This window comes from Hyperolius riggenbachi, chromosome 10 (assembly GCF_040937935.1).
Source record: "Hyperolius riggenbachi isolate aHypRig1 chromosome 10, aHypRig1.pri, whole genome shotgun sequence".
Classification (NCBI taxonomy): Eukaryota; Metazoa; Chordata; class Amphibia; order Anura; family Hyperoliidae; genus Hyperolius; species Hyperolius riggenbachi.
This window is the reverse complement of record NC_090655.1, coordinates 242,521,986-242,532,993: the sequence shown is the minus strand read 5'-3', so window position 1 is coordinate 242,532,993 and position 11,008 is coordinate 242,521,986. Positions and strand designations below refer to the sequence as shown.

Sequence of the window (11,008 nt, the reverse complement as noted above, 5' to 3'; positions counted from 1 at the left end):
AGTTCAGGTCCACTTTAACTAGCAGTTTTATATACGTATACATAAATGTTTTCACTATTATCAATCTGCACTGCTGAGCAAAATTGAAGAGAGCTATAGCGACCAGGCTCGGACTGAGCCACCGAACCACCAATGGTCCCATCGGTGGGCCCCGACTGCCCCGCCTCCTGGGGGCCCCAGAGCTAAGAGGGAGGGGGGCACAGCTTGGAAGGGGGGAAATTGGGCACAGAGTGGTGGGGAGGGGGGGAAGCCTCCCCTCCCTCACCTAGGGCCCCCCCCTTCCGCGCAACCCCCTCCTCCAGAAGTGCAGCCAGCAGCGAGCGGAGAATAACTTACCGAGCTTCAGATGATGCTAGCTCCGCTCCGCATGCTGCTGCTACTGCCCTGCTGGTCTCTGTCTCCTACAGTGACGCTGTCCAATCACGCTCTCCTGCGAGAGCGTGATTGGACAGCATCACTACAGGAGACGGAGACTTCCCATCTCTAATTCAAAATCCATCACTATTCTGCTACTCATAATTACACAGTGACAGCTCCATAGAGACAGAGTGGGTGGCTCTGAAAAGAGCCTTTGTGTTGTGGGTGATAATGTATGAGGCGCTTATGCCCTCTCGCCGCGGATCCTGCGGGCCAGCTGGATGTCTTTGGGCTTGATGGTGACCCTCTTGGCGTGGATGGCGCACAGGTTGGTGTCCTCGAAGAGCCCCACCAGATAAGCCTCGCTGGCCTCCTGCAGAGCCATGACGGCCGAGCTCTGGAAGCGCAGGTCGGTCTTGAAGTCCTGGGCGATCTCCCGCACCAGGCGCTGGAAGGGCAGCTTGCGGATCAGCAGCTCGGTGGATTTCTGGTAGCGGCGGATCTCTCGGAGAGTCACTGTACCGGGCCGGTAGCGGTGAGGCTTCTTCACTCCTCCGGTGGCCGGGGCGCTCTTCCGGGCGGCTTTGGTGGCCAGCTGCTTGCGGGGAGCTTTCCCTCCTGTGGACTTGCGGGCGGTCTGCTTGGTCCTGGCCATCGCTCAGGCAGTAATCTCTATTCACTTACGGAAATAAAATGAGAAGAGCGGCCGATGTAATGTCAGCTATTGCAGCCCTGCACGTTGTGCAGCCCCGCATGTGCAGTAGGAGCCTGCTTCCCATTAAATTGTGCAGCCACGTAAAACGTCCTAAATATCTCCGCTTCCGCACCACATACACCCCCGAAATTTTCAGGGGAGGGAGGGGACCCCAGATCTAGCTCTGTGCCGAATTGCAGCCCCCGAGCCCCGCTGGTTCCTGAGACTGATTGCAGCAAACCTATCTCGGGAACTAGCAGGGCTAGGGGGCTGCAATTCGACACAGAGCTAGATCTGGGGGTTCCCGTCCTCCCCTGAAAATTTCGGAAGTGTACGTGGTGCGGAAGCGGAGATATTTCAGGTAAATAATGTCTAACTTCTCACTGAGCATGCGCGATACTCAGTGAGGATGGCTGCTTCCGGTGTAATGTCTGATTGCGCTGCCCGGAAGCTCCCTTCCACACGTAGCATGCATGCTCAGTGTGAAGTTAATTATAATGCCGCTGGTTCCGGAGATAGATTAGAGGAACCTATCTCGGGAACCAGTGGGTCTCGGGGGCTGCAATTTGGCAGAGGTAGTTCGGGGGGTCCCCTCCCTACCCTCAAAATTTGGGGAGTGTAGGATGTGAAGAAGCAGAGATCAGGGACGGATCTGGGGGGGGGGGCAGGGGGCAAGCGGGTATCTTGCCCCAGGCGCAGTTTGTTGAATTCTTAAAAAGGCAGCAAAATGAATGGCAGTTTAGGCGCCAACACCTGACCTTGCCCCAGGCGCTACTTGGTCTTGATCCGTCCCTGGCAGAGATAGTTAGTATTTTACCATCAGCAGCATAAATAGGAACTGTGGCTGCACAGTCTCCTACTGCGCATGCGTGGCAGCGCAAATCCAAAGGCAGCATAATCAGACACAACACCGGGCTGCAATATCTGACATTACACCGGGAAGCGCCCTTTTATACAGCCCGAGCCTCTCTGTCATTGGCTGCCTCACACCACGCCCTCTACATGGTGACGCGAGACAGCGCGCAGAGCCAATTGTCTATCATTCCACCTCCATATACTGTGTACTGCGCGTGATCTAATAACCGCGGCCAATGAATGACTGTGACCGGGAAGGCGCACAACTCCCACCGCCATGCGGATACTCCTATACAGTATTACGGCGCTCTGGCTTTGATTGGCCGGGGTGATTGGAAGTCTTTATCTGATTGGCTACTGGAGAACATGTTTCATTTGTCAAATGTCCCGCCGGAACATTACTGTGTTAGAGTAGCCGCTATTGTGAAAGGATGACTGATTGCGTTCTTATGGAATCTCCTATAGCGGCGAGTTATAGCGGGAGGAATAGACGAGCTGTGTGCAGATCTGTATATTACACATATCCGAAGTTTACGGTGTGTCGGTTTTTAGATCGGCCCTGCTGGTGATTCCTATTGTAATGGAGACAGTTTAGGAGAGCTGAGATCTCCCTCCCCCCTCGGCGGGGCATTAGCAGCGGCAGCAATAGGGAGTCTCCTCGCTCCACACACAGACCGATGTAACCGGGAGGAACGCTCTAGAATTCCGTGGATCGGGATTAGTTTTGCTGGAAATTCCCAGCAGATCGGATATCTGGATGGTTTGGCGTCCTCATGTGTGTCTCAGTTATCAAACCCTCCGATTTCCTTTTAATTGTTTACAGTACCGGGAAATAATGGAGGACTTTAGAAGGCTTTTGAATGTGAAACGTGCTAAAAGCGGTTATTTGTGTTGCTAGCTGAGCTTTAGTGATATTTATTCCACCACACTAGCCCAGGATTAGTTCTCGCTTATTCATTATCCTGTTCTATTGAGAGACGTCACCGTATCCAATTCTGTCCCGCTTCTAACCAACCCCACCAGCCGCAGACTCTAGGTGAATGCGGAGGTCGCTGGTCCGTGTGGCCGCTTTATACCAGCGATCTCCACCCCGGCTTCTCTGAATACAGTGCGGCATATTCATCAACCCGGGCAATCTATATGCCTGGAGACACAGGAATAAAAGATTCTAGATTGTATTCTCAGGAATACTATGCGGCAACTCCAAGTACACAGAGATCTCCAAGATTCTGATTGAAGTGTAAACGCTGCAGAAAAAAGTATTCCAAATACTCCCCACCTTTTCATTTCTAAAGACCCCTCTAGGAGTGCCTATATTTAGTGATCAGAATTCCACGGCTGCAGAAAATTGGTAATCTCAGTGTGGGAATCACCTCCCTGGTCCTTACACATCTATTCCTAACCCTGTACAGCACAGATAATTGCATTAAACAGCTCCGCAGTGAATGAGTGGGTGGCTCTGAAAAGAGCCTTTGGGTTTCCTGTGTAGTCGGGTGAGAGGAGATTACTTGGCGCTGGTGTACTTGGTGACTGCCTTGGTGCCCTCGGACACGGCGTGCTTGGCCAGCTCTCCCGGCAGCAGCAGGCGGACGGCGGTCTGGATCTCCCGGGAGGTGATGGTGGAGCGCTTGTTGTAATGAGCCAGGCGGGAAGCTTCCCCGGCGATGCGCTCGAAGATGTCATTGACGAAGGAGTTCATGATGCTCATGGCCTTGGAGGAGATGCCGGTGTCGGGGTGCACCTGCTTCAGCACCTTGTACACGTAGATGGCGTAGCTCTCCTTCCTGGTCTTCCTGCGCTTCTTGCCATCCTTCTTCTGAGTCTTGCTCACCGCTTTCTTAGAGCCCTTCTTGGGCGCCGGGGCGGACTTGGTTGGTTCAGGAGCCATGCTGATTCTCAGTAACTCTGCAGAATGCGGAGACACAGGAGTAACGCCGCCTCCCCTCCTTATATAGGCGGCCTATGCTAATCAGGCTGCAGGAGAGCCGGCTCACACTATTGGATAGCGTCACTAGCGCCGCCTGATGACCGTCTCTTATATCTGATTGGCTTGAAGAGAGGCTGCGTCGTCGAACAGCGCAACAAAGAACTCTGGAAACAATTGGCTGCTTATAAAGAGAGCTCCTCCCTGGTATTTGCAGATTAGTGGAATGCTAGACAGGCATACTATTGGCTGAGTTGAATAGCAGCCAATCAGGTGGCAGCGCGGGTCGGGCAGCAGAGTATATAGGGCAGGAGGAGGGTTGGGTTCGGCTATTCTCGTGTTGGAGAGTTATCTGTATCCCCGAAGTCATCATGTCCGGAAGAGGCAAACAAGGTGGCAAGGCTCGTGCCAAGGCCAAGACTCGCTCCTCCCGGGCCGGCCTGCAGTTCCCAGTCGGCCGTGTTCACCGTCTGCTGAGGAAGGGCAACTATGCGCAGCGGGTGGGAGCCGGAGCTCCGGTCTATCTGGCCGCAGTGCTGGAGTATCTGACCGCTGAGATCCTGGAGCTGGCTGGTAACGCCGCTCGGGACAACAAGAAGACCCGCATCATCCCCCGCCACCTGCAGCTGGCCGTGCGCAACGACGAGGAGCTCAACAAGCTGCTGGGTGGGGTGACCATCGCCCAGGGGGGCGTCCTGCCCAACATCCAGGCCGTGCTGCTGCCCAAGAAGACCGAGAGCCACAAGGCCGCCAAGAGCAAGTAACTCCCTGCAGCAGCCTCCGGACACACAGTACAGAACCACAAAGGCTCTTTTCAGAGCCACCCACACTGTCTATAGAGAGCCTGATGCGCATTATTGTGCTTCCTCTGCATGCGGAGATGTCACTTGCTTATAATCTGCGATGAACACCCCCTATTAGCGAAGACTAATGTAACGTACACATCAATGGTTACATTCCATACATGGAAGTAACGCTACTATCAGTCAAACCCTTTATAAGCGGATCGGAGGGATCCCCCTGACTGGCAGTTGCACGTGTTCCTGTTACAGGAGGAATACTCCTGTTCCAATTCACACGCATGTTGGTATAGAGCTGCTATAGACGTGTGATGTATATGCGAGGAACACAAAAGCACGTATAGGACAAAGAACACAAGCGTTCTAAGCAAAGAGTATGCTCCTATTGATTGCATCATCTAATCTACACAGTGGCGGGGATGCTGCTTTTTTAGGTTGTATCTCCCCCTTGCTTATTTCAATTGGAATCCGACACTTATTGGCTGATGACAGCAGCTTCTGTAGCTGTGATTGGTGGAGGCAGAGCGGTTACTCTTTTCATATTTGCCGCTGAATTTCCCCGGGATGGATGTGCAGCTCTGTGTTGCGGCATCATGTGATGCTGCCCCGTAATATTCAGCATTGCCCCGGCAATGTCAGCTCACAGCTCCTCCATAAGAGGTACGGGAGGTTTGTATTTATATAGATTGGAATAGCCGGCCCAGCATTTGCTAAGCATTGAGGAGATTTTAAAGATGTTCTCCGTGTCATTTAACGATTAATATTATATTGTAAAATAACTAGTCAGATAATGAAGCAATGAGTTGTGTTGCCTTTGGAAAGTCTTAAAATTTGGAGGGAACTGACAGAAAGGCACCGGAGTGCTGTTCTCTTATTCCCCGCATGGGGGCAGCGGTGCGTCGCCAGGGAGATACAGGAAATAACTCCGCAACAGAAATGATACTTTGTATTGGCTTCTATAGGGAAGGAAATCAGAATTGTGTTTATTTCGCCAAGTACAAAGGTTAGTACCTGGTTGGAATTATTTCTGTAAGTATTAGCTATAGAAACATGCTGGTGGGATTAGAGTAGATGCGATGCCCGAGACAATCATCGTCTCATGTATATCAGCTCAGAATGAGGCTCCAAGAAAAGCTTTTGGGTTAAGCAATGATCGGAGGTATATGAGCCCGACACTGCTCAGTACGCGGAGATGACACGACAGCACTTGTATAGACAACGTAAGGAGACAGACTTGCTTATCCGCCGAAGCCGTTGTGTCCCGGGCAGTTGATCTGATTAGCCGAAGTTTTCAAATATCCCGCGCGTGTGCTAACGGTCTTTCCCGCCATTTTATCGATCTCCACCAACTATACACCCCTAGATTCGATCAGTCACGATTTGCGCACCTACAATAAAGATTACATGAGGTCTGAGTCTCTGCTGCGAGCGTGTTCCTGCTAACCCACCACACTGCTATTCCAGCACCGATCTGTCTCCGGTCCCATCCCAGGTGACACAGCCGGCTATAGGGGGCGTACAGCTTCCAGAGAGGAGCTCAGCGCTGCCTGCAAATGCTGGAACTCTCCAATCTCTGAGCAGCCGTTATCCATTTTCTTAACAGCCAACCCTATAATATAAGCCGCTAATAATCTGGGCTGGGATGATTAACTAAGCAGAAGTTACCAGGCTGCTCAATGCAGGAATTACCTGGAACGGATCTGCTTGTATCGCCCGCACCATTCAGCGGGATCCCGATAAAAACCACAATACCCGCTATTGCAATGCGCTGCTTATAGCAATGCTGGCTACCTTGGTGACATGACAGCACTTTCATGGATGAAGTGGGTGGCCCTGAAAAGGGCCTTTTGTACAGTATGACTGGTAAGGGGACAGACTCGCTTAGCCCCTGAAGCCGTAGAGGGTGCGCCCCTGGCGCTTCTCTGCCCTTTATCAACTGTACTTGTATCAGACAAAATCAGCACCTCCACCACCATTAGCGCAACCGCTCTTTATAAGGGCCGGTTCACACTTGCGGTTCCCTGCCAAACGGACCGGATGACCTGACCGGATCCGGATCGGAACCGTACGGTTCTGATCCGTCAGGTTGCATCAGGTGTTCATCAGGATGCGATCCGGATCCGTTTGGCAAAAGATAGTTGAAACCGAATAAAAATGTTGGGGTCTGAGAGGCCGGGCCGGTTTAAGCAACAATGGGGCCCCAGGGCAAAATAAACCTGGGGGCCCCCCCAACATATACCCCGGAACAAAAATCGGCATTAAGGGACCTTTTTTGCAGCTGGTATAGTCAGGGTGTGAAGTCCCAATCGGTCAGAGCTCCACATTCTGGCTATCCCAGCCTGCATGGGGGACAAGGGGTTAAAAAGTTTCAGGAGGGGGGACTCCACATAATTAAAAAAAAAAAAAAAATTCCCACACTCTAAACATAAAAATAAATTGGGAAAATAGGAAAAAATGCCAGGGATCTTCATACAGCCATTTTGCGGCTGTGTAGCGATCCCTGGCCAAAGCGCTGTGGCTGTGTCACGGACGATTGCGGGGACGCAGGCGCGTCCTGGAACCGCCCGTGAAGAAAAGAACGATCGCACTCGATTCCTGCATCGATTGCGCTTCAGATCAATAAAACCAAGATTTGATGCCTAGTATTCCTCTGCCTAGGAACAGCTGGGGGATCTGTCTTAGCTGAAGTGACAGCCTGGGGGGAAGGTGTTAATTAGCTTGGACATATTCCCTGTGGAAGGCACAATTTCCCTTTTGGCTCTGGGAACCAGGTGACACTTAGCTGATCTCATGGAGATGTTAATTAACCAAAGGATGCCTAGGTGCAGCCAAGCAGGCTACGAATCCACGGGAGGTCTGGACACTCTGCTCTCTGCTAAAGATCAAAGGAAAGTCAGCTGTTAGCAGCTAGAACATCCTGAATAAACCTGAGTCTCATCCTGGCATAATCCATAACTTCCCAGATCTGTAATATTTCTGGGGTTCCTGAGATGGCAGCTTCACCAAACGTGGGGGAAGTGTAGCATGAGCCCCGGTGCTGGTTCTGAGGAAGTTTCAGAACCTTCGGAGGTAAGGACTGCCAGCTAGGCAGTTTCAAAGCTCCCTGATGATACCACAGGGGTCCCACCCCTCATGTCTGGTATCAGGGCGCTGGGTAAATCGAGACAGACCTGAAAATGTTAATAAATCTGCCCTGACCTGTACGGTTCTGTGAGATAGAGCCCATATATGGGTAGATATGATTTCTAGCCCCAGTACAAGGGGAGGGCTCATCTCATCTTTGAAGGGGGTGTATGGCTCCCCGCCCTCACTCCCTCCTACTGAAGCAGGGGCATAAGAATGGCTGAGGACCCAAACTCAGTGTCCTCCACACTGAACCATCTTGCACTCATCAGATGCCAGCTTGAGGATATGCTGGCATCCACCTGGTCTGAACTCTGAACTCTGGACTTTGAAACCAAGAACTTTATGATTCTTCCCACAATAAGGACATCTTTCCAGGAACTAAGTATTTTTCTCCCTTCTTTTATTTTTCATACTGGCTATTACTGTTTTAATAATTGTTGAGTTTCATAATTGTCTGTATATATTAATTATTTATATTGCGTGAATAAACGACTTTCCCCAAGTCATTCACTGTTTCGCTACCCTGCTTATCAGCACACACAGAAATGATCCCGGGTCTCTGAAGATACGCTACTGTTTGTTTGTTGTTGGCTAGACAGAATATCGTGTGTTTAACCGTTTTATTCGCAGGATTAGTCAGTCAGTTAGTGGGCCCCACGGTCCCATAGTAACCGCGGTGGTGGCAGTTTACTCTGAACCAGTAGGTGACGTTGTAATTACCCGTGTCTCACAGGCTCCCTTCTGAGTTGTCTGCGGCTAATTCTTAACGGTTCCTGCGCATTGACTGCGACCAGAGTTCGCACGATCTGTGCGCTGGCACCGTTTAGAAGGCTAAGTGCGGTCAGCCACAAGGGCCCCTGTGACAGTGGTGGCAGCGGTGGGATCTGTGTTGTGCTGAAAGTATCTGCGATAGCGCTAGCGCTATCGAGAAACGAACTAATTCGTTGGTGTAGCTGGAAGGCAATATATTTTTTATATATACAGAGAGACTGTGTAGCCAGTACCCCTCCCCAAAAGTTTTATTTTATTTGGCATGGAAATGTCCGGGAACTACAAGAAAATGGGCCTGGCGGACCTGCAAAATCTTTGCCAAGAGAGAGGCATTGATGTCGGCCGCAAGAAACAACAGGACCTGGTAACGGAATTGTTTCAATGGGATACCCAGCAACTGCGGGAGCCGGGAGTGTCCGCTGAAGTGGATACCAGCCCATCTGACAATCGAGGGGAACCAGAGACTGAGACTCCTGACCGTACAGAGGTTGTGCATCCTGAGGGCCCTGCATCAACAGTTACGCCGGAGAATGTCAATGTGGACCCCAATCCCAGAGTTTCTGAAAGTACTCGCCTGGAACCGGCCAGTACTGGACTGTCCGTTTGTACTGATCCGCTAATGCAGCAGGCATTACAAAAGCTGATGGACACTGACCTGGACAAGTACCTGCAGTGCATGCGTGAAGAGCGCCAAATGCTGGAGGAACGGGAGCGGCAAGCTGCTGCTGCTGCTGCTGCTGAACGCCACGCAGAGAGGGATGCCGCTGAGCGAGAACGGGAGCGCCAATCTGCAGAGGCGCGGGAGAGACGACAGCATGAGCTCAACATGGCAAAGGTTCAACAGGCCAGCCGGAGTTCACCGCCCAGCCTCCCTGCTGAAGGAGCTGCACCACCCGTAAGTGCAAAATTTAAATTTGCTAATATTGAAAAAGACACAGACATTGACTTGTTTTTGCGGTCTTTTGAAAAAGCATGCCGTCAGTAGTGTCTGTCCCAAGACCAGTGGGCCAGACATCTGACACCTTTGCTGCGCTACAAAGCGCTTGATGCCTTCGCAGAATTGCCTGCGGAGAAGGATAATGATTATGCTGCTATAAAAGACGCTATTATTACTAAGTACCAGCTGACGCCAGAAGCCTATCGGAAAAAGTTTAGGGCCTGGCAGAAAAAGTCTTCTGATTCGTACCGAGATGTGGCCAGCAGCTTGCTCACCACACTCCGCCAGTGGACGCTAGGCCTCACCAAAGGGTCTTATGGCGTCCTGGAGGACTTGATAGTCCTCGAACAATTTCTGAACATTTGCCCTGCTGATGTACGACAGTTTGTGTTAGAACGCAGGCCGGCTTCAGCCACTGTCGCTGCAGACCTTGCTGAGACTTTTGCAACTACCCGGGTGGCTGATACTAGTGTTGGGCGAACAGTGTTCGCCACTGTTCGGGTTCTGCAGAACATCACCCTGTTCGGGTGATGTTCGAGTTCGGCCGAACACCTGACGGTGCTCGGCCAAACCGTTCGGCCATATGGCCGAACTAAGAGCGCATGGCCGAACGTTCCCCGAACGTTCGGCTAGCGCTGTGATTGGCCGAACGGGTCACGTGGTTCGGACCCGAACGCGCTCTGATTGGCCGAACTGTCACGTGGTTCGGGTAAATAAATACCCGAACCACGTCATATCTCCGCCATTTGTCTGTGGGTTTAGCTTTGGGTAGGCAGGCAGGGTAGTTCGCGCTCCAGCCACGCTAGCCAGGGTCCCCCCTGTCATTGTGTCACTGCTGGGAACAGTAGTACACCGCTTGCTCAGCCACACTATATAGCATTCTGTTTACTGCCACTCTGTGTACCTCGCTCAGCCACACTATATAGCATTCTGTTTACTGCCACTCTGTGTCTGCTGGGAATAGTAGTACACCGCTTGCTCAGCCACACTATATAGCATTCTGTTTACTGCCACTCTGTGTACCTCGCTCAGCCACACTATATAGCATTCTGTTTACTGCCACTCTGTGTCTGCTGGGAATAGTGGTACACCGCTCGCTCAGCCACACTATATAGCATTCTGTTCACTGTTCTGTGTCTGCTTGGAATAGTGGTACACCGCTCGCTCAGCCACACTATATAGCATTCTGTTTACTGTTCTGTGTCTGCTGGGAATAGTGGTACACCGCTCGCTCAGCCACACTATATAGCATTCTGTTCACTGTTCTGTGTCTGCTGGGAATAGTGGTACACCGCTCGCTCAGCCACACTATATAGCATTCTGTTCACTGTTCTGTGTCTGCTGGGAATAGTGGTACACCGCTCGCTCAGCCACACTATATAGCATTCTGTTTACTGTTCTGTGTCTGCTGGGAATAGTGGTACACCGCTCGCTCATCCACACTATATAGCATTCTGTTCACTGTTCTGTGTCTGCTGGGAATAGTGGTACACCGCTCGCTCAGCCACACTATATAGCATTCTGTTCACTGTTCTGTGTCTGCT

At 51.5% G+C, this 11,008-nt stretch overlaps 3 protein-coding genes across 3 annotated transcripts; 1 reads left to right on the top strand and 2 right to left on the bottom strand.

Annotated features, from left to right (window-relative positions):
- Nucleotides 1-601: 601 nt before the first annotated feature.
- On the bottom strand, nucleotides 602-1,012 carry LOC137536163 (histone H3.2). Its single transcript, XM_068258250.1, has one exon. The coding sequence runs from the start codon at nucleotides 1,010-1,012 to the stop codon at nucleotides 602-604; it is 411 nt and encodes a 136-aa protein (XP_068114351.1).
- Nucleotides 1,013-3,410: 2,398 nt separating this feature from the next.
- On the bottom strand, nucleotides 3,411-3,804 carry LOC137536506 (histone H2B 1.1-like). Its single transcript, XM_068258717.1, has one exon. It carries the CDS (start codon nucleotides 3,792-3,794, stop codon nucleotides 3,411-3,413), a length of 384 nt encoding a protein of 127 aa, XP_068114818.1. The 5' UTR covers nucleotides 3,795-3,804.
- A 397-nt stretch (nucleotides 3,805-4,201) lies between these two features.
- On the top strand, nucleotides 4,202-4,594 carry LOC137536505 (histone H2A type 2-B-like). Its single transcript, XM_068258716.1, has one exon. The coding sequence runs from the start codon at nucleotides 4,202-4,204 to the stop codon at nucleotides 4,592-4,594; it is 393 nt and encodes a 130-aa protein (XP_068114817.1).
- Nucleotides 4,595-11,008: the final 6,414 nt, after the last annotated feature.

Excerpts from the sequence above, each read along its gene's own strand:
- LOC137536505 (XM_068258716.1), top strand. The coding sequence starts at position 4,202 with ATGTCCGGAAGAGGCAAACAAGGTGGCAAGGCTCGTGCCAAGGCCAAG.
- LOC137536163 (XM_068258250.1), bottom strand. The coding sequence starts at position 1,012 with ATGGCCAGGACCAAGCAGACCGCCCGCAAGTCCACAGGAGGGAAAGCT.
- LOC137536506 (XM_068258717.1), bottom strand. The coding sequence starts at position 3,794 with ATGGCTCCTGAACCAACCAAGTCCGCCCCGGCGCCCAAGAAGGGCTCT.